Source organism: Opisthocomus hoazin, chromosome 21 (assembly GCF_030867145.1).
Source record: "Opisthocomus hoazin isolate bOpiHoa1 chromosome 21, bOpiHoa1.hap1, whole genome shotgun sequence".
Lineage (NCBI taxonomy): Eukaryota > Metazoa > Chordata > Aves > Opisthocomiformes > Opisthocomidae > Opisthocomus > Opisthocomus hoazin.
The window spans coordinates 8,390,606-8,411,093 of NC_134434.1; the positions used below are offsets into that span (position 1 = coordinate 8,390,606).

General features: G+C 52.5%; 1 protein-coding gene across 4 annotated transcripts in view; it reads left to right on the forward strand.

The window, feature by feature from the left end:
* TBC1D16 (TBC1 domain family member 16) overlaps positions 1-16,438 on the forward strand; it is a 31,252-nt gene extending 14,814 nt beyond the window's left edge. For 3 of the 4 annotated variants that reach the window (XM_075440677.1, XM_075440676.1, XM_075440678.1), the window contains exons 4-12: positions 7,391-7,588; positions 8,412-8,559; positions 9,621-9,788; positions 10,450-10,598; positions 11,383-11,517; positions 12,659-12,845; positions 14,010-14,189; positions 14,720-14,866; positions 15,383-16,438. In XM_075440677.1, coding sequence (XP_075296792.1) covers positions 7,391-7,588; positions 8,412-8,559; positions 9,621-9,788; positions 10,450-10,598; positions 11,383-11,517; positions 12,659-12,845; positions 14,010-14,189; positions 14,720-14,866; positions 15,383-15,628 — 1,558 coding nt within the window. In that variant the 3' untranslated portion in view covers positions 15,629-16,438. The remainder of the gene's footprint in view (positions 1-7,390; positions 7,589-8,411; positions 8,560-9,620; positions 9,789-10,449; positions 10,599-11,382; positions 11,518-12,658; positions 12,846-14,009; positions 14,190-14,719; positions 14,867-15,382) is intronic. The other variant, XM_075440679.1, reaches the window with a different exon arrangement.
* Positions 16,439-20,488: the final 4,050 nt, after the last annotated feature.

Below are 20,488 nucleotides of genomic sequence, written 5' to 3' on the forward strand. Positions count from 1 at the left end.
TTAGAGATTAGGAAGAAATTCTTCCCCATGAGGGTGGTGAGGCCCTGACCCAGGCTGCCCAGAGAAGCTGTGGCTGCCCCCTCCCTGGCAGGGTTCAAGGCCAGGCTGGATGGAGCTCTGAGCACCCTGGGCTGGTGGGAGATGTCCCTGCTCCTGGCAGGGGGGCTGGAACCAGATGAGCTTTAAGGTCCCTTCCAACCCTTATCATTCTATGATTCTATAAAATAAAGAGCGTGTCCCCTCTGAAAGTACGACAGCGTATGCAAATAAATCTGCATAGTCTCTGTCTGCTGGGCTCGGGCTTGGCAATTAGCAGGGCATTATGCGCTTACAGGAACTCTGAAACAGGCTTTGAGCCGGCTCTCCTCATCCCTCTCCCGTTTCTGCTCCGTGAAGCAAGCTCTCCCCCTGGGAAAGGCGCGTTGCGCTGTGGGACCAGTGCAGGCCTCTCTGGGGTGCTGGGCCCGCAGCAGCGCGGGGTCCGGGGGGCGTCAGCTTCGCCTGTCGGTAAAAAGTCCCCCTGAAATTCCCAGTTCATTGCTGAGAGCCAGGAATCTAAGAACAAAGGTAATCTTCAGGGCTTTCAAGGGAGCGGGGTTTTGAAGGCTTGATTGTAATTAGCATAATTAGTGTAGAATTTTGTTTTTGCATGGATAAAACCGAAAGAAAAAAGCAAAATAATCCATTGATTTTTAAATACAAAATAAACACTGGTAAGAAAGGTCCCCTTTTCCAGTCTGGAATAGGCTGAAAAGCAAACATTCTTTTTTGAGCTTTGCTGAGAAATCACTTTTTCCATCTAAGGAATTTTTTTAAGTGTTGCATTTCGATTGATTTATTAATGAGCTAAAGCCTAGGCGTGAGGTGCTCCTTCTCTGCATGGATTGTAAAAATCTGCCATTCAGCTTTTGGAATATTTTCCTTCCTGAAAATGAAGGTAACATTTGCATCATTGAGCAGCATACGCTGGGCTCTGAATGATTTGTTGTGTTTGGCTTCTTGGGAGCTATGTGTATTTTATTCATAAGCATCACACTGCTAATTCTGCCCCCGCTACCTTGCTGCAACAAGAAGTCACAGAGAAAAACCTTGCCTGGGTTCTACCTGAGTAGCCTACACCTGTCTGAAGTCTCATCTGTGAAAAACAGGTCGCTTGTCTTTTAACCGAAGGGGGGGGTGTGTGTGTCGCATGCCAGGCTTTGGTTGGGTTAAAGAGATTAAAACACACATTAATTCACTACAAACTTCTGATTTTTTTTTTCCCCTTCCTATTTACATTCAAAATAATTAACTCAAGAATTCTCCATTTATTTTGGTTTCCTTCTGGTTTAATCCACAGCGGTTGGGGGGAACCCTTTGGAGGTGAGCGGGGCTGTTTTTCTAACGTCCCTTCTTGCTGGCTAAAATCGCTCGGCTTCCCTTCAGGCCACGGGGACTTGGGGGAATGAATTAGGAGGGACAAAGCCCCCGGTGTGGCGAGGCTTCTCGCCCTTCCCGGCAGCACCCCGCGCTGCGGCAGACGTGGGTCATCCACGGTGCCGGCCGTGCCTCCGCGCAGGTTGGCTTTTGGCTGCCGAGATGCGGGACGGTGAGCGGGCAGCAGGGGTGGACCCTGCACGTCCCCCCTGCGCTGCGTGGTTGTGCGTCCTCTGGGAAGGCAGCCAGGGCGCTGTAAAAGCGGATTGCAATCGCCCCGTAAAGCATAACAAATTGTTTTGATCTTTTATTTCTCAAGGACAAGCCAATTACGCCTATCAGAAGGCAAAGCTGCATAATCGGGTTTCCTTGAGTCCCGCGTTGCGTTGCGTTAAAATGTTTTACTTGTCAGGCTTGTCTTCGCAGAGCTGATGCTATTTCGGAGCCCCGGCCCTGATCGTGAACTTGCTGTCGCAGCCCGAGGTCAGCGGGTGGGTGCGGAGCGGCTGCCCTCGCGCCGCGCGTGCCGCTGGGGTGGCCGGCGCGCGGACGGCTGGTGACCATAAACCTGCTGCCGCTCCGCTCCTGCGCCGGGCAGCGAGGGACTCCGCTTTTAAGACGTAAACAGCTTGTTCTTTGAATATTGTTAATAACATTTAACAATAAGAAGAGTGACTAACAGTAATACACTGAAGTGCTGTTGAATCTGCTTCCTGGTGCCGAGCATGAAAGGATACAATTATTTTTCATAACCTCTTATTTTCCCTTTACAGCAAGCAAAGCAAAGCAAGTTTGTCAGAGGCAGAGTGCTCCTAATTTGGTCTCCAGTGACCTCTGTAGCCGTGATTGGCAGCCCAGTGTCGGGAAGGAACTTGTGCCTGTGAGACAGAAATGAGCAGAACAAATGCCGCAGGACAGCTTGGGTTCCCTGGAGGACGCAGGCTAAAAAAGGTGAAAGAAGTGCAATTACAGGAGGTTTTCAGCACAGAAAGTTAATTAGCTACTAAATAGCATTTAGTGCAGTTCAACGGGAGGAAATTTATGTTTTGAAAGCAAACAGATCAATGGAGAGCCTGTGGAACAAGCTTTTGGAAAGTCCACGTTGACATTCGTGTACTTTGTACTGTAACTTTCTGGGCAGTTTTCCACGGTTTCCCCGGCAAATAGGAAGAATTGTGAAGGTTTGTTTCCACGCGTGTTTGCAGTGGAAACGCGCGTACGCTTCCGCTTGAGGATGCTTTGACATTTAATTTCAGAAGTTCTGGGAAGGCTTCATCCAGGCTGTCTAACACCTTCTTCGCTGTTCACTGAGGTTGGTGTAAATCGATTCTGTTCAGGCTCCCTGAGGCAGAGGAACTTCAAGTTCCAAAGATTTTCAGCCAAAGGGTGAGTTTAACACAATCCTTAACCCAGTTACTTGTCCGTGCTGATCAGATGCGGGTAGCTGGTGCGACAGCAGCGTTTCACTGTCGGTGTCTGGCTCTGCGTGGCCACGCTCCTCAGGAAGCTGGTGCTGTCCCGCAAGCCCTGCCCGCCCTGCTCTGCAGCGCGACTCGCAACAACCAGGAAAATGTCAACGATTTTTTTTTAATCCCAAATCACCAGCCGGTTTTCTTTTGTACGTCCTTTATATGTCACTGGAGTCAGCAGGTTTCACAATTCATAATATATGTATATTGTCAAGGACACTTTTTTAATCAGAACAATAGATTTGGGTTCCAGCTGCCTGATATTACCTCACTTTGTACAGTCACTGCAATAAATTTTGAGGCATTCCAGGATAGCTTTGAATGTTTATTGACGGATTATTTGTTTGAAGCTATCTGTCTTAGGCATTTTAGGCAGCTGATGCTGCCATGAGCTATTTCACCTTGCTGGAAGGAAGAGGAACCTGGAAGGTCAGTGCCTGTGGGGAATAGTGGAACATCAGAGAAGTGCGAACCCCCGGGGAGAAAAAGGGGCGTGTAATTCCTATTACATGGCTGCTCATACATTATGATGATACTTATTGTCTGGAGCTGATGCTTCACCAGGCAGCATGCAGGAGTAGCTCGGGCTGCGAGGAGCGCCGTTGCTGGCGAAGGCGTGCTGTAGCGCGGTGGGGCTGGGGAGCCCTTGCAGGAGGCTCTCTGGAGCCGGGTGGTGCGCGCTGGCAGCGTAGGTAACTGCCACATCATGGCGATAATCTTCAGCCCCTTTCCCTCTTACAATTACATTTGTCACATCACATCGTAAAATGAGTTATGAGATCTTTGTTGCTGAAACAGTCTTCAGGTGTGGTTGGTGCAGGTCTCTACCCTGGCTCCGTGACAGGAGTGGGAGCTGGTTTGAGCTCTCTTGATGCTGTCGGTGTGTACAGATGCTGCGACCAAATGTGAGGCCGGTCTCGTTGCTGCATTACGGCATGCTGAAAGTCTCACTTGCTGAGTGCGGCTGAGCTCCTCGGATCAGCTGTGCGAGAGTTCCCGTGCGGTGGGAGGAGGAGGATGGTGGCTGCCTCACGCAAGCGCTTGCTTTCTCAGGGGCTCCAGAAGCTCGAGGAATGTAGATGTGCGTGATTGCTGTGCTTGATTGTTGAGCGGAGAAAATACATCACCGCCTGGTCTTGCTCCCGAGCAAGAATGGGATGTCTTCTGAGGCAAAAGCGTAATGCGACTTCAGCAAGGAGAAAAGACTTGAGTGGAATCAGGAGTGTGTCCGTGGGTTGCCTGCCTCAGGTTTTGCTAATCCTCCTGATTTTTTTTCCTTGTCCCTTTCATTCCCGTGGACCATTGCACTTGTTCTCTTGTTTTGCTGAGCAGTGGTATGTACTAGCTGGCGCTTTGTTTTGCCTGGCTCCCACAACACAAAATCTCTCTGGAATGTTCCTCCAGCTATTTGCCTTGCACTGCTTCAGCTCCCTGTTTTTGCAGGGAGGTATAAATTCCTCATCTAACAGGTATAATGGTCTGGCAAAGAATAAATCGGAGAAGTCTTCCCTGGCATCTGTGTATTTGTGTGCCTGGTTAGAGGGCTCCCCAAAATCCATGAAGTTGGCATTGGTGATACTACTTGTTGTTACTTATGTACAGAATGATCTCAGTATTAAAACTATTTTTAAAAGTAGTCCAACAGATTAGAATTTTTTTTTTCAGTCCATGTATACAGGAAGAAGTAATTTTAAACACATTGAGGTTTTTCTCTTAATTTCCACAGCGACTAAATACGCTCCAGTGTACGAGGTGGTAGTCTCTCTGCACCTATACTGTGTGTGAACGTGTGTGTTTATCAGCCTCTCTGAAGGGCATGGGGTGCACAGATGTCTCTTTCAGATTTCGTCTGCTACCTCAATGAAAACATGGGAATTTCCCTGGGCCGCGCATGCTGAGGCACCGTGCTTGCACTTCCTGGCTTTTTGGTGTCCAGAAAGGGTAAATCCACTCACACGTGATGCTGCAGATTGCTGCCGTCTATGCTGGATGCGTGTACCAGCTTGTAACTAGTGGCTAAATGTGAACTGTAAACGTTTGTCTTGCAGAAGCATTTCCAGAAAACAGAACACTGCCAGCACCTTTGTGACCGGGCTCTCCAGCCGCTGAGTTTTAGGGTAGCTGCTTGCGTAGCCGAAGCAGGTTCTGGTTACGTAGCAGAAGGAACTGCGGCTGGCAATGGCGTTCTGTACATGGGAGCTACACGATCCCCCGGGGTCAAAGCGAGCCTGCCCAGCTCTACGGTTAGCTATTGTTCCTTTGCAGTTGTCTCTCTGCCACTGGTCCTTTGAGATGATGCTCCCGAAGAACGGGCATGGTGGCCTCTGTGGCGAGGAAGCCACAGACAATGATCCTCGCAGCCAGCCCACCTTCCAGCCCTTTGTCGTACTGACCAGTTCATCTCTGCAAGAGTTTTAGAAAATCGGTTGCCTCTGCTTAGTCTTTGAGCTAGTTTGAGTCATCTCTTCCAGGAAAATCCTGTGCAACCAGCTGTGGCTGTTCGAAGTGTTGCTCCATAAATACCAGCTGCTTGTAGCAGGCAGTCCAGCGCTAGTGTCTTGTACCAGGACTCCGATTGCTTGTGCATGAATGTGAGATGCTGAATGTTTTGGGAAGTGTTATATTTTGCAGCTCTATCAGAAAGCAGCGCTTGATTTTTTACAAAGGTCAGTAAAATTTTCACGGAAAAATTCACAAGGTGCAGGTGTTGGTGCGTGGCTGCGCTTCAGACTTGAAGTGTCCCAGTGTCTAACCTAGAAAAGCTGCTGTCGTTGCTCTGTGAGTGAGTTTGGGCATGTCGGCTGCTCCCTGCTCCCAGGGCGATGTCGCCTTGTCACTCCTGAGAGCGCAACCTCCCAATGATTTGAATGCAAGTTTTGCTTTGATGCTTTCTTTCAAAAAAAATGGAGCAGCAGAACTTCACGAACAGATAGCGAAGCCACTCCTTTAGCTGAAAGTAAAACCGACTTCGTCTCATCTGCATAATGCTGCAGACCTAGAGAAGGGGGCTTGGGGATTTATTTCCCATGCGTGTGGGCGCTGAGGTTTTGAGTCATACATTTGAACTGGGCGGCTCGCAGGGGCTCGATTAAAAACTTAACCCACAGCTAACTGGGATGTCCGGAGACCTGTGCATTGGAATGCAGTGACCTGAACCATGGGTAGATGCTGGAAAGAAGCCCCGTCCCTGTGGAAGAGGCAGCGTAGCCAGGCTTGGAAAGCATACTGATGTGGTGTGCTGCAGATGCATGCTGAGTGTGTGATTTTCAGTGTTCAGTGCCTACATTGTTAGATAAGCGGATTAGAAAACATTGCATAAAGTGGCATTGCAGGGGGCTGTCTTTATACCTGCTACTTGCCTTGTTTTGCAAACCCTGATTTCACAGCGGAACCCATTCAGAGCTTGCGCTGAGATTGTTCACATGTATTGGCCTTTTTAAGAATCAAGGGGTCACAGTTTCAGATTCACTTAATTCTCAAAGCAGTGATATTTTTCTTCTGGGATCAGGGCCGGTGGTGGGCATGTGGGTTTTTTTAATCTAAACTCAGTTTACTCTTAAATATCTGGGGCGCAGTGAGCTCCCAGCATGTTGGACAAGGATTGGGTTCACTTTCTCTCCTTTGCAGTGGGTTAAAGAGCTCGTGTGTAGTTTCCCGCTCCTTAACTCTCCGAAGTTTCAAGTCTGCAAACGGAAACCATTTGAGTGAAGGTTATACACACGAGTCCAGGCTTGTCAGGTCCACTGGCACAGGCATATTGGGAACCTTGAGTTCAGGGGAAATCTCTTTGGATCTTACTGGCCACGGAGGGAATTTGCCAGATGAGATCCCTGGTCAGCGCTGCCGTCCGAATGCGCGCGCTCCTGTCTGCGGCCAGGCGCGGAGCAGCGGAGCTGCGTGCCGAGGAGGCTGCTCCAGCTGTGGGACGAGAGGTCTCTTCCTTGGGAAGTTACTCACCGCGCGCTGCTGGAGCTGCCGAAGCAGCCGTCGAGCCCCTGGGCCTCTGCGGTCAGGTTTGCCGTCCATCCCAGAGGCACAGCGGTTTGAAGGGTCCCGCAGCTCGGGACTCGGTGGTGTGGGCTGGGGCGCGGGCGAGTCCCGGCCGTACCAGCTCCCCGGACTGGTCGCTGGGCTGCTGAGAGGGAGCGGGGGAAGCCTGTTTGTCGCAGGACTCTGGGCTGTTCCCACGCTGGGCTGCCTGATTCTGCCTTCTCAAAAGTCGGTGTTTTGAGGAATGGGTTTCGCTCTCCTCGGTTCTGTGCGGAATTCAGGAACAGACAAAAGTAGATCATTTTTTGGGATGGTAGGGAATAAATTTAAATAAAAATAATTTAATCTCTTATGTGGGCTGCCGGTTATTGACTCCTTAGACCTGCACTGAATTCCAGTTTCATAGCTCTGACAGAAGATTTTTTAATGTGGAGCATCTGTGGTTATGCACGTAACCGCAGCCATCTTCGGCTGATGTCTTGCGGTGCTTTCTCCCCCCACGCTCTCGTCTGCAGGGACACGTGTGACCATCGCATGACCTGCTCCACCAGCTCTGCCTCCAGCCTCGACACCAGTGCCCAGTTCCCGGAGAATAACGGGCAAATGCAGAGCACCAGATGGGACGAACAGCAGAAGGTATTTGCCCTCGAGCAGGTCTGTGGTGTCTTTAGAGTGGACCTGGGACAAATGAGATCCCTTCGCCTCTTCTTCAGGTAACGTATGGTATCTGTGTGTGGTCAATGCGCGCTGGCCTCCGGGGAGGCAGGTGGCTTCTGCAGCCCTTGGAAGTCTTTCCCCGATGGTTGTCTCCAGGAAGCGAGTGTCAGCCTTCCCAAGGAGAGCCTCTGAGTTGTAGTTATGGGGCCTAATGGACTTTTTTCCCTAGTAAGGTAAAGGTTGCTCTGAGCTACCCTACCAAAAATGTTTAAAATGACGTGGAGGTGTGGAAAACATCTCTGTATCTATGGTACCTTCTCCCTTGCCTGCCCCTCACCGGGGCTCCTCTAGGGTCCTGCTGCTCATAGCCTCTTAGGTTAGCTTTCAAATTATTACAGAAGTTATTAAAAACATTTTTACTCTGTCTTTTCACTCTTACTCCCTGCTTCTTTAGACAATGCTGCGTGTGACCAAGGCCACTCGTCCCTGGCAGCTAGCTTTGTGTACTGCCTGAATGTTGCTGGGGCAGATTTCTTGGGTTTTTCTTCTCCAGGGAGCACAAAATTTAATTCCTTCACATGGTGGAAGGATACAAGAGTGCTGTTACCAGGCACGAGTGGAGCTTTTTGGGGAAAATGGTCGCTGTGGCCACGTCATAGAATCATAGGATGTCTCAAGCTGGGAGGGACCCATAAGGATCATCGAGTCCCAGAGCTGTAAAGTTACTTCTGCGCCCTGTTTTAAGCGACAGCTTGGTGCTGCACTTCTTTGTTATTTGCTTTCCACTCTCCCTCATCTGATGTTCCCCCTTCCCGCTGGGCCCTTCATTATCCTGGGCAGTAAACGCAGGTTGTTCTCCCCCGTTGCTTTGTCCCGCAGCGATGAGGCGTGCACCTGTGGACAGCTGGTGGTTGCGAGCAGGGAGAGCCAGTACAAGATCTTCCATTTTCACCATGGTGGCCTGGATAAACTGTCTGAGGTGTTTCAGCAATGGAAGTACTGCACAGAGACCCACCTCAAGGACCAGGTACCTGAGCAAGGCTCGTGGAGCAGAGAGAGGTTTTCCAGCAGATCCTTCGCGCTGGGGTTTTTAGCCAGGGGAGCGTACTGGAGAAACAAAGCCATGAGTTCATGTCACCAAGCCAGGCAGAAAGCTACAATGTGTTGGAGGTTGTTTAGGATGCAAGCGCGAGTCGGATGCAAGGTTTCTCTTGTGCTTTCTTATCCTCATCCATTCCTGCTCTGCCTGTGGAACGGGGGGGAAGATAATCCAGCAGACTTGCTTAGATAGTTCTTTTGCTAGACCTGACAGGTCAGCACGGGGCGTTAGGCGTGCGAGGTGGCTGCGAAGTCTGCAGTGGTAGGTCTGAAATCCTGTCGGAGTCTTTCATCCGTTTTGTGAAGCGTAGCACACTGCACTGGAAAATGTTTTGACAAGGCATCTTGCCATATTTTGTTCAATCTACATACAAATGTGATAAGAGCTCTTTAATTATCTGTTTAAGATACTGTATGTGCTTATTAGAAACAGTGATTTTTAAATTTCCATCCTTCCCACAGAGCCCCCTGCTGCTTTTCTTATTATGGTCGCATGGGCTCACTTTTTGCATTGAACAACCTTTGATTTTTAAATTAAATGTCAGCTGCAGTCTTGCACTGGGATCATGAGTGCCCTTAGAGAGCTGGCAGTGCAGTTCCCCGCTTGCCTAACAGCAATCCCTTTGTATATGGCCAATCATATGTAATTTATTGCAGGCATTCCTGGCAGGGTGAAGTTTTGCTGTAAGCAGCATTAATTCAGTTTCAGGTCAGGGATAAGACTGGGGGAGGAATGGAAACAATTTTTTTTAAGGTGACGCTGTTTTGCGGTACTCAGATTTTTAATTATTCTAATCACTCTTGCTATTGTAATGGTTGGAATTTAAAAAAAAAACAAAACCACACCTCCCCAAGTGCAGTGCCTCAGTGCTTAGTCCTACACGAACCACGCAGAAAGGTTTTCCTGCGCTGCAAGTTGCTGGGTTTCATACTCTGCTGCTGTCTCTGGCTCCTGCCACCAGTTTTTTTGGTTTGGTTTCCCCCATCCAGCAGCTGACCGATGAGAAGACGTGTATGCAGTTCTCCATCCGCCGTCCCAAGCTGCCCTCCTCGGAAACCCACCCGGAGGAGAACACGTACAGGCGTCTGGACGTGTCTGCCTGGCTCCGTCACCTGAACGAGTCCGGCCAGGTGGAAGAGGAGTACAAGCTGCAGAAGGTGAGGGGTGGCTGCTGCCGTGGTGGGTGCTGTGAGGGCTTGCTCTCGTGCTGGGGGCAGGAGCTGGGTGTCGGAGAGTCGAAAGACGGGCGCATGTTGCCTGGCTGGAGGTCTCGCTGGGTCTGCGGGTGAGTCTGCTGCGGGCGGGATGGGAGAGCGTCTCTCCCACCCAGGAGGACGAGCTGTCCGAGCTGTCCGGCTTCTGCTGCCCTTGGAATCCGTAAACCAGAGTGCCCAGTGCTCGAAGTGTCTTCAAAATGCAGTGTGAACAAATCAAAGAAAGAAAAACTGAGATTACTGTAGGAAATAATGCAGGGCTTGTGGGGGAGCACTGGGTCCGCATCCTGAAAGAGAAGTTTGCAGTGAAATGCAGTGCCTCCAAGATTGGGGATTAAGCCGTGACATGAGAACGACACGTTAATCATAGACCCTCTCCAGGGGGGGTTATTGACATTGAAATGAGCCCGATTTGTGTCTCGTCTGGGAATAGAAGGCCAGCACTTTCCCTCTAAACATGTGCAAATTGCAGGAACTTGAATCAAGGCGTCACTTGTCAGGAAAGAACTGCAGAGCCACCAAAGCATAGTAGCGGGCAGTTGCTTGTTGCTGGTTTTGGGCATGTTAAAACTCTACCAGTTGTAACTTTTGCTCCTTCTTCCAGGCCATTTTCTTTGGTGGGATTGATGTTTCCATCCGGGGGGAGGTGTGGCCCTTTCTGCTGCACTACTACAGCTACGAGTCCACCTCGGAGGAGAGGGAGGCACTGAGGCTGCAGAAGAGGAAGGAATACTTCGAGATCCAGGAGAAAAGGTAAGGGACCAGCTTCCTCCTCCCCTGCTCCTCTCTCCTCAGGCCTGGCATCACAGTGATGCCCCTGGCCTCTGCCTCCTTCGCTTCAGGAGATGCTGGCTGGAGTAAAGTGAGAGGGGTGGTGGAGGAGGTGTATCAGGCACAGCTTTCCTCTGGAGGGTCTGGAGCTAATACCATATGGCTCAAATATTATCTTACTTGGGTTTTTGAAGCAGGCTCGTCAGTATCACGTAGGGCAGCTTTTCTTGCAGGCAAGACTACAAGCTTAGTGTGCTCGGCTTAGAACACTGAAGGTGAAAATGGAATCTTACGTTTCTTAATAAATACGTCTGGATGTAACAATAGGGAAGAAGAAGGGATGTCCAATTCAAGGAAGTTACTACTGCAAGATCTGCGTGTTGTAAACTATTTGTGGGTACATTTAAGCTGGAGAGGGACAGTAGTATTATTAATTAGGAGACAATCAAAACCGAGTGGTGAGTTCTGGTGTGCCACCCGCAAGGAGCAGTGGAGAGCAGAGTCTGGCTGCTTCTGAAGTGGAATTTATTGCAGAAAACACACCATGTCATCCCGCTTGTAACCCAGGAGGCTCCTTCTAGTAATCCGTTTGGACAGAAGGTCTGCAGTTGTGGGCAGACCTGCTTGTCTGTTTCTCAGGTGATGAGACAGCTCTGTATAGAAGTAGTTTTTCTCTGAAAACTGAAGCTGAAAGAAGGCTGTTTGTTACTTGGGTCAGCCATATTCCTCTCTTGCCAACGCACTCCTGTTGCTGCTCAATCTTCAGGCTTTCGATGACTCCGGATGAACAGAAGGATTTTTGGCGTAAAGTACAGTTCACAGTAGATAAAGATGTCGTGAGGACGGACCGCAGCAACCAGTTCTTTCGAGGGGAGGACAACCCAAATGTGGAAACTATGAGGTGAAGTGTCTGACTGTAGTGTCCCAAACAGCTTGTCCTGCTGAACGTTTAGAGAACTGGGTAAGCCCCTGTGGCCCGGGCTGCCTGGGTCGCTGCCTTGGGAATGCTGAGGAGCACCGTGCAGACGGTGACTGGTACCAAGTGACGCAGGCCAAGCAGTTCTTCCCCAGTTCTTTCACGGCTGCTTTAGCCATTGACTGCATGGTAGAATAACCCTGCGCCCATCACCTGGCTTCCCGGCATGCGTAGGCATGCACAGGGTGGGAGCCTTCTGTGGCTGTGGGAGGGTCTCGGGCGCTGCAGTGGGGCGGTGGGCGGTTGCTTGGGTCTGTGGTTCTCCTGACGGGGCTGAGGACGAGCACACCAGGGTCTGCTTCATGGGTGTGTGACTTGTAAATGTGTGCCTGCAAAACAGTTGGCTGCCATCTGACAGTACGACTGGAGCCTCGTGGATGTGTAGGCATCCGCTCTCCCTTCCCATAAGCCCTTCATTTCTGTCCTGTCAGCCTTTTTAAATTCTGTTTTTCTTTCTGTATTTTGGTGTCTGTGTCTGCCAAACCTTCTCCTAGAGTTTATGTCCCTGGACTGATGTTCGCAGCAGGGTTTATCTGTATGTGCTAAAGCACCTTACAGCAGGGTCGTGTGTCTTTGTGCTGGAGATGAAGCGTGGTGCCTGTTCCTACTGCACTGCTCCCAGTGGGCTGTGCCATGGTTGGAAAGCAGGAGCCTAAGGATCTGATGCTGTCAAATCCACTGTCTTAGGCTGCTGTGTGCTCTCAGAGTTCTTGTTGCCCATTCAGGAGCCTCTCTGGATTGATGCAAAATGCTGTCATCCTTAAAAAGAAGGAGAGTTCCAGTTAGGTGTAGTGCTAGTGTGTCTTTGCTATGCTTCTAGATACAGTTGTTGTAGGGAAAGTGATTCTGTGGGGTGCAACCTGCTGCAGAGGTGCTCAGAAGTTCACAAGCCTCCGAGTGCAGTGGCAAGTCAATCTCTTAGATGGCAGGAGGGATCTGTTGCTGTTCTGCGCTTTGTGTGACTCAGCTGGTGTGGTGGGAGTTGGGGTGGAGGGGAACAGGCACTGCGCTCAGCTGTGCCGTGCCCTCTCCGTATCTCACCTCTCCATCTGCATCTCTTCTCCAGGAGGATCCTGCTGAACTATGCAGTATTTAACCCAACAATTGGATACTCCCAGGGGATGTCCGACCTGGTTGCCCCACTCCTGGCAGAGGTCCTGGATGAGTCAGATACTTTCTGGTGCTTTGTAGGATTGATGCAGAACACGATCTTCTTCAGCTCGCCCCGGGATGAGGATATGGAGAAGCAGCTGGTGAGGCTGAATGCTGAGCTCCCTTTAGCCCTGGCTTCACCTTCCCTCCCCAGTCAAATTAGCAGAATGCCATAAAGCGGTTACCTGGGCTGCTGGGTTCCAGCATGCCCAAGCACACTCCAAAGCCGCAGAACACCTGATGGATAAAACTGTTCCAGAGTGACTGGGACACTCCAGAGGCAGCTATAGCCAATAATTTGTCAGAGTAAAGTTACCTTGGCTGTGCTAAAGGGTGCTGGTTCAAGGAATCTTTTGTGATCAGATGTGTTTAGGATGCTGCTTGCTTTCTCTTTCAACTTCTCTCAGGTGGTGAAGACTTTCTGGTTCGTTTTTGTCCTGATTCTAGCACCTTCTGTGTGGGAGCTGTCTCTGGACGTTTGCGTTTGGTGTGAATGAGGCAGAGGAGCTGATTGAGCTGCAGCCCTCTCCTTTGTGGGCTTCTTTTTTAAGGTCTTGAGATTTTTAATAGTTGTTTTAAATTATGTCCAAATGAAAAGCCTTATATATGTGACAGAGTTTCTTAAAATAAGGTGATCTTGTTTAAAAATGGGAACATTTTTAGGTTTTAACGTGAATGTCAGTTGTTTTCTGGTTAGGGTCCTGGAAAATCCATTCTAAACCGGAACAATCCTGTCCAGGTCATGATGGCACCAGTTTAAAGTGGTAAATGTGTGGTGGAAGCCCCATGAGAGGCTGCTGGTGAGGTGCAGTTAGTTAACGTACAGATTTATGCACTGTAACGTGCCTGTATAGTCAGGCTTTCCAAAATCACCTCCATATTGCTCAGCCTCTGTTGAAATGAAATATTGCCAGAGATAGTGATGTCCTTTCTTTTCTCTCATTTTTACAGCTCGAGCTGCTTTCCTCAGCCTGAATCTCTCCCCTTCTTTCTTTTCACAGTGTAGCTGTCATGAGACTTCTTTTCACCCTCCCTCCTTCCTTGTGACATAGCTGCTGTGGCCTGCGAGCCCTGCCCTTTAATGATAGATCCAAGCATGCTCCTGGCTGTTCTGTGATAAACAGGCCATAAAGCTGGAGCTCTTTTGAGAGCAGAGACCTGTGGCCAGGGCTGGCAGGCGGTGCGGGGCTCCCAGGGGTGGTGGGTGACAGCAGCGCGAGTCCTTGTGCACGAGGCAGTGGCTCAGCTCAGAGCATCTTTTCCAGATGTACCTGCGGGAGCTGCTGCGGCTCATGCACCCGCGCTTCTACCAGCACCTCGCTTCCTTGGGAGAGGATGGCCTGCAGATGCTTTTCTGTCACCGTTGGATCCTCCTCTGCTTTAAACGTGAATTTCCAGATGCTGAGGCTTTGCGTATGTGGGAGGCGTGCTGGGCTCACTATCAGGTTAGACATCTGGAGACGGGCGCAGCGCGCGCGGGGCGGCAGTGTGTCCTTTGCTGAATCCTCACCGACTCAGCAGGTGGTGCAGAAGTTCCATAAAGGCTCTTAGTAAAATAGTATCCAAAATAAGTAGGTGTTACAGAGGGTCTGTGCCTGTCGAAGAGGTTTATCTGTGTAGCAGGAGGATGGACACCTGCCTCTCCTACTTGAGGATGTCCAGGCTTCACTAGGACGGTTTTCAGAAAGTGCTGAACATCCACTTCTGAAGTTCAGACTTCTCTTCCACAGCTGGAAAATGCCTTCCCCAAAATCACTAGTCTGGTTTGAAAGCTGAGGTCCAAACCTTGCTCCTGTGCTCTAAGGGCAGGAGCCTTGGATTCAGAATTCACCAAGAACTCACCTTCTGAATACCACTAGGCAAAACTGGAAGGAGCACAAAATCTCTGCTAAGGACGTGCTGGTGGAGGGTGGGGAGGCTGAGTCAGACCTCTGCCTCCACCTGCTGTACTCCAGCCCCTGTTTTCTCATTGCAGACTGACTATTTCCACCTCTTCATCTGTGTGGCCATCGTGGTGATTTATGGGGACGACGTCATCGAACAGCAGCTGGCCACTGACCAGATGCTGCTGCATTTCGGCAACCTGGCTATGCACATGAACGGAGAACTTGTACTCAGGAAGGTAAATGCCTGTGTGCCGATGTGGGCTGGGTCTCGGGTCTGAGAGGTGAGGCAGAGCATTGAGAAAATCAGGGACTGATGCTTCATCTTCTGCATCTCTGTATCCCCCTGCTTGTCTGGAGCCTGGGAGGGTAGGATGCTGCTGTTTGCCTGGGAACAAGTGCTGCAGAAAAAAGAGGTGGCTGTAGAGTGCTGAGGAGGTGACAGTACGGTTGGGATAACCCTCGCACGTACTCAGGGGAACACAGACAGCGCTGTTCGTCGCTGCGCCGCGGTCCCCTGTCTGTCTCGGGCTGGGGGTGTGTGCTGCAGCGTGCGGCAGCTCCCATGACCTGGCAGCATACCCAGTGCCTCACTTCACCTTCAGGCTTGTGTTCGGAGGGGATGCTCGCTGCTGAAGCTTCGACTCTTGTAAGGTCGCCAAAGAGGAGGCTGGGGCCGGAGGCCGCAGGCTGCCGCTGCTCTCCGCGTGCGTCCCCCGGTGAGGAGGGAATGACTTTGTCTCTCTCCCCTCTAGGCGAGGAGCCTGCTGTATCAGTTCCACCTGCTGCCCCGCATCCCCTGCAGCCTGCACGACCTCTGCAAGCTCTGTGGCACAGGAATGTGGGACAGTGGCTTCATCCCCGCCGTGGAGTGCTCTGGCCATCACCCGGCGTCTGAGAGCTGCCCGTACGGGGGACTGGCAGAAGTGTCTTCTCCTAAACCAGGAAGCGAAGGCAAGAGAGGCTTGAAAACACGGGACGTCTTTGCTTTCCGAAAATAGCTGTAGAGGAACAGGGTGTGACAGCGGAAGAGGGAAGGGCAGGAAGGATGTGCATAGGAAAAATGTCGAAGATGAAAATGGAGGGATAGCTTGTCAAGACTCCTGAGAAGACTGAAAGGTGGAGAGTGGCTGAGGAGTGAAATCGCCCTGCAGGGAAAGCAAATTCCAGTGCATTGGTGGTGGAACCTGAACAAAATACGTCAAACCAGGAACAGTGTTTGCACGTGTTTGGATTTGATTTTGTTAGAAACATGAAGCTTTTCTAGGTCTTCACAAAGACTTTTTATTCTGCCTCTGGGATTGGACTGGTTAGCAACCAGAACTCTGTGACTTGCTGATGAGAAATGAGAACACTAAAGAGAGCCCAGTAGAACCCGCAGTGTTTGTGGGACGATGGAAGGAGCAGAGCTGTGGCAAGGCCTCTCTCTGTGATGTCCCCTCATCCAGAGCAAACCGCACACCCGCACTCTCCGCTTCAACCAAAACGTGCAGCTTAGTGGCTTCTCTCTAAAGCCATAAAGACCATTTTAATGATAATCTGCCAAAAATAAAACTGCAGACTATCGGGATTGCAGGGAAGGTGTCTGCTTTGTCGGCGAGGAAGAACTGGTCGCCTGAAGGTCTTGTCTCTCGCCTTTTCTTTTTTTTTATGGTATGCTGGCTGGCATGATTTTTTTTTCCATTTGTACAGAAAGTGTACATCCACAGGTCCCAGAGCACTGCTTTTCTGTAGTCAGGGTATTTCGTAGACACCTTTCAAAGTTTACTTCTTCATGGCATTACAGCAAAGCTGTATCTTGATGCTTACAACTACAGACTTGAGATGCTCGTTTCTGGGAGCCTGTTGTTTCCAGTGGGTTTCCGATGTGTTTCCTTTGGCCCTTCTCCATCGCTGCATATTCACCGCCCTCACCTGCCCTTGCCACAGGCTGCAGCGCATGCCAAGAGGGCTGTGGGCTCCGCACCTGGTGCCCGTGGTGCTCCCGCTTCCCCGTCCCAAAGTGACAATGAAACCTGGTTTGTTCCAGTCATTTTCGCTGAGCTCCCTCTCTGAGAAAGGTTTCCCTTGAAGTAGTTTTGAAAGGACAGTGTGCTTCTCCTCTTGTCTTCGATAAAATCTGCCAACTAGAAGTGGAGCTGGGGCCTTGAGCGCAGCCGTGTTGCCAAATGTCCTTTCCAAATTCAGTGGCATCCAAGGGTGTGCCCTGAGCCAGCGTTTGTGCCAAACCGAGCCAGAGGAACGGTTTCCTTGGAGGAAGGAGGCGAGGTGGCAGCGGGCTGCGCCGGCTGGGCTGCATCCCTCTGTGCAGCGTGTGAAGTCTTGCAGCCTTTCCTGGTCCCTCTGGCTCCATCCGCACCGCTTCCCTTGCACAGCCGTGTCTTGCTCTGGTGGGGTGCGAAGTCCGTGCTCGCTTTCAGCTTTGCCCGTCGGGCTTGTTTGTCCTCTTCGCAGCACGTGTGGAAAACCCCGCGTCCTCGTGCGCTCTGCTGCCGTGGGTTCCTGCCTCTGACAGGCAAATTTCTCTAGAAATCTTTCCACAGGGCCGTACCCACAGCCTGCTCCGGAGCCCGCCTGCCCCGTTCCTGCCGGGGTCTGAGGCCGGCAGCTGGGACGCTTTGTGCGGAGCCGGCACAAACCGAGTGCACGCTGCGTTCCGCAGGGAAAGGCTTGACCCGTGGCGGGCACCGCGCCAAAGCCTGGCTGTTGCGGGGCAGAAGGGCAGTTTGGCTCCTGATCTGTGTGCCTTGAACTCAGAGGATGAAAACCTTCCCCTTGGTGAGAGCAGTGGTGAAACCCACGGCAGTACCGCGCTCCTCCAGGACAGCCCGGCTGCGAGAGGTGCCGAGGCTGCAGGCGCGTGCTGGGCTTGTAGGAGCTGACACCTCGTGCGAGGGCGGGTGGCTGCTTTGCTGTGGAGCAGGGAGCTCGTCGAGTTTTGTGATGTTTCAGTGAATAATAAAAGTTTGTGTGAGGCATCTGTGTGGTGTGTTGCTGTACAGGCTTGAGTGCTGTACCTTGAGCGCTTGGCTAGACCCCATCCCTGCAGCTTGAGCCGCTCCTGCTGCAGCCGTGCAAAAGCTGTGCTGGGTGCTGGGCCAGCGTTGCTCCGCTGATGCCAGCCTGGGGACGTGCGGCAGCGCTCGACGTGTCTGTCTTGCTGCGAGCTCTGCGTGGCGGTGGCTGAGTTGGGGCCAGACCCCAAACCCCACGTCAGGAGATGCCGGGAGCATCTCCCTGCAGAGCAGCTGGGTGGCACGGGGGCAGGCGCCGGCTCCCTGCGGGGACCCCAGGAGCCCAGCACCGCTGGCTGCCACCGGCCGCTTCGCACCGGACGGGCATCGCCGCCAGGCCTTCGCACCACCGCGGCTCAGCCGGCAGCACCCGAGCAGCCGGCTGCTCCCCAGCAGCACCATGCAAGGAGTGCGTCCATGCAAGGAAACCCTCCGGCTCTGCCGGGCTCTGCGCACCGGGCACAGGGTGGGCAGAGCCCACCGGGGCTCACCGGCTGCTTGCGGCAGGCTGGGGGGCACCGGCCAGCACCGGCCAGGAGATGCGGAGCTGGTTCTGCTGCAGCAGTCATTCCCAGACAGAAAGAGACAATGGGAAGAGATGAAGTAGATCATTTTTCGCATTATTTTTCCACTATTACAATGTCGTTCAGCAATGTGGAAATCACTCAGGATTTGTTTAGTTAAAGACTCTGCTCTGCGGTTTTCCAGCACGTGGAAAAAGCTGTTTTGCTCTTTGAAGCGTTGCTCAGCGGCGTGGGAGCGCGTTGCCGGGACCAGCATGCCCGCCGCCCCTCAGCCTGCTCTCTGTGCCTGCTGTCCCCTGCGGTCCCACTGCCCGCGGGAGATCTCAGGTGTCTTTCTACAACCGGGGCCCTTGTGCTCCCCGTCAGGAGCTCCCCGAGCTCCTCTCGTGCACGGACCACCGCTCCGCAGCGGTCAGAGAAGTGAAGAGGCATTGCTGACCGCCCGGCTGCTCCCTGCTTACCAGCAGCGCTCACATCCCGGGTGATGTGACTCCAGTCTCGGCCTGTTCGTTACCTCCCGGTGCCGTTATTAAATTCATGCTGGATATCCACAGGCTTCCGAGCTGGTTTCGGGTGGGAGGTGCGGGGACAGGAGGGGGTGTGGAGCCAACCCGGAGCCCTCTGGCCACAGCTGGGCTCGGGTCAGGAGCGACCTTGGGAGTCCTCTGCAGTGAAAGAAAGGCACCAAGTCGAGCACTGGACAGGGCCGCAGGGCTCCGAGCTCCTTGACTTGTCCCCGAGATCCCCTTGTCCCCGAGATCCCCTTTTCCTTTGTGACACTCTGTGCCAAAAGGAACAAAAACGAAGCGAGGCTTCTGGCCCCTGCGAAGGAGCAAAGGGGATCCCGGAGACAATGACCCTCATGTGGCTTCTCTCCCAAGTCGCTGCCCTGCGCGTTGAATTAGCTGCAGCTGAGCAGCCGAAAATAGACCCTTGCGAAGGTAAATAGTCAGCGTAAGCCTCTTTAGACTCAGCCTTCAGCTGACACATCCTTCTGCCGCCTGGTGCCGGGGGGAAGGGGAGCAGGGCGAGCAGGGCGAGAAGAAAGCTGATTCCTTGCTCCTGGCAGCGGTAACCCCACGCTTCAGAACCCCACGGGGAAGCCGATCCCCTGCCTCGGGGAAGCCAAGGAGACCGCTGTGAGCCACGAGCCCAGCACCTGCCGGCACGGGGACCGCGCCGTGCCAGCCACACCAGCCACGTCCCGTCCTGCGATGCCCGGGCTGCTCTTGGGCGCGGGGGGAGAGGGGAGCGCTGCCCCATGCGCGTGGCAGGGATCGACGAGACGGCTTCGTTTGTCCCCGGTGATTCAAGGATCCGGTAGGAAAAACCTACAATCCCCTCTACCACTGGCACTAAGCATGAACGGAGCAGGCGGCCGTGGCCCCTGGAGCGGCACCAGGCACGGAGCAGCGATGTTCGGCCAAACTGCTGCTGGAGTCTGCCGCGCCGGGGGAAGATGGGCGTTTGGGAACTGGAGCAACCAGGAGCTGGGTTAGCTTGGTCCTGCTGCCCGGGTGCGGGGTGCGTTTGGACCTGGCTCTGTGGCTGTTGTGTCCAGGGACGCTGTCCGTCGAATGAAAAATTACAGCTCACAAGAACAGACTCACCTGAGTTATTACAGGCACCAAAGAGTTTAAAACCCAACTTAGCTTGGCCCCCGTGGGCTGCTGATTAATCCTCAGGTCTCCGCTTGGGTTGTAGAAACAGACCAGTCTGGCCGGCTGCAGTCCACGGGCGCATCCCGCTGCGGGCCCTGCCCAGCCCTGCCCTGCCCGGGCACCGCGCTCTGGGGAAGGCTCCGCGCGCCGCTTGTTTCTCTCATTTAAACATTTAGAAACAAAAGGCGCGATGAGGTTTCACACCACCCGGGAAGAAAAGCAGAGGCGGGGGCGAGCCCTCGGCAGAGGCCAACGGGAGCGGTGCCGGCAGCGCTGGGTGGGACGCGCTGCGGGGCTGCCGGTGACTCTGCAGCACGGAGCTCCCTTGGGAGCGGCCGGGCTGGTGCTGCACTGTCCCAACCGCAGTTGCACCCTGAAAGCTGCCGGGTCCCCACTTTCCCGCTCCCCATGGGCTGCTCCTGAGCCAGGTTGCTCTGACTGCAAGGCTGGACGTTTAGAGGAAGCTCCTAAAATATTTTCGTTGCCGATTTCGTTGCAGTCTCTGCTTCAGCTTCAGCACTATCCAAGTACCCCCAAACCGCTGCTCTTTGAACATGGTTCATTTCTTCTTCTCATTGTGAAAGGCAACCCTCTCTCACTTCGAGCTTAAAAAGAGCTTTGAAAAATAGTTCTCCTGTGAAGGTCCGGGCTCCTCCGCTTCA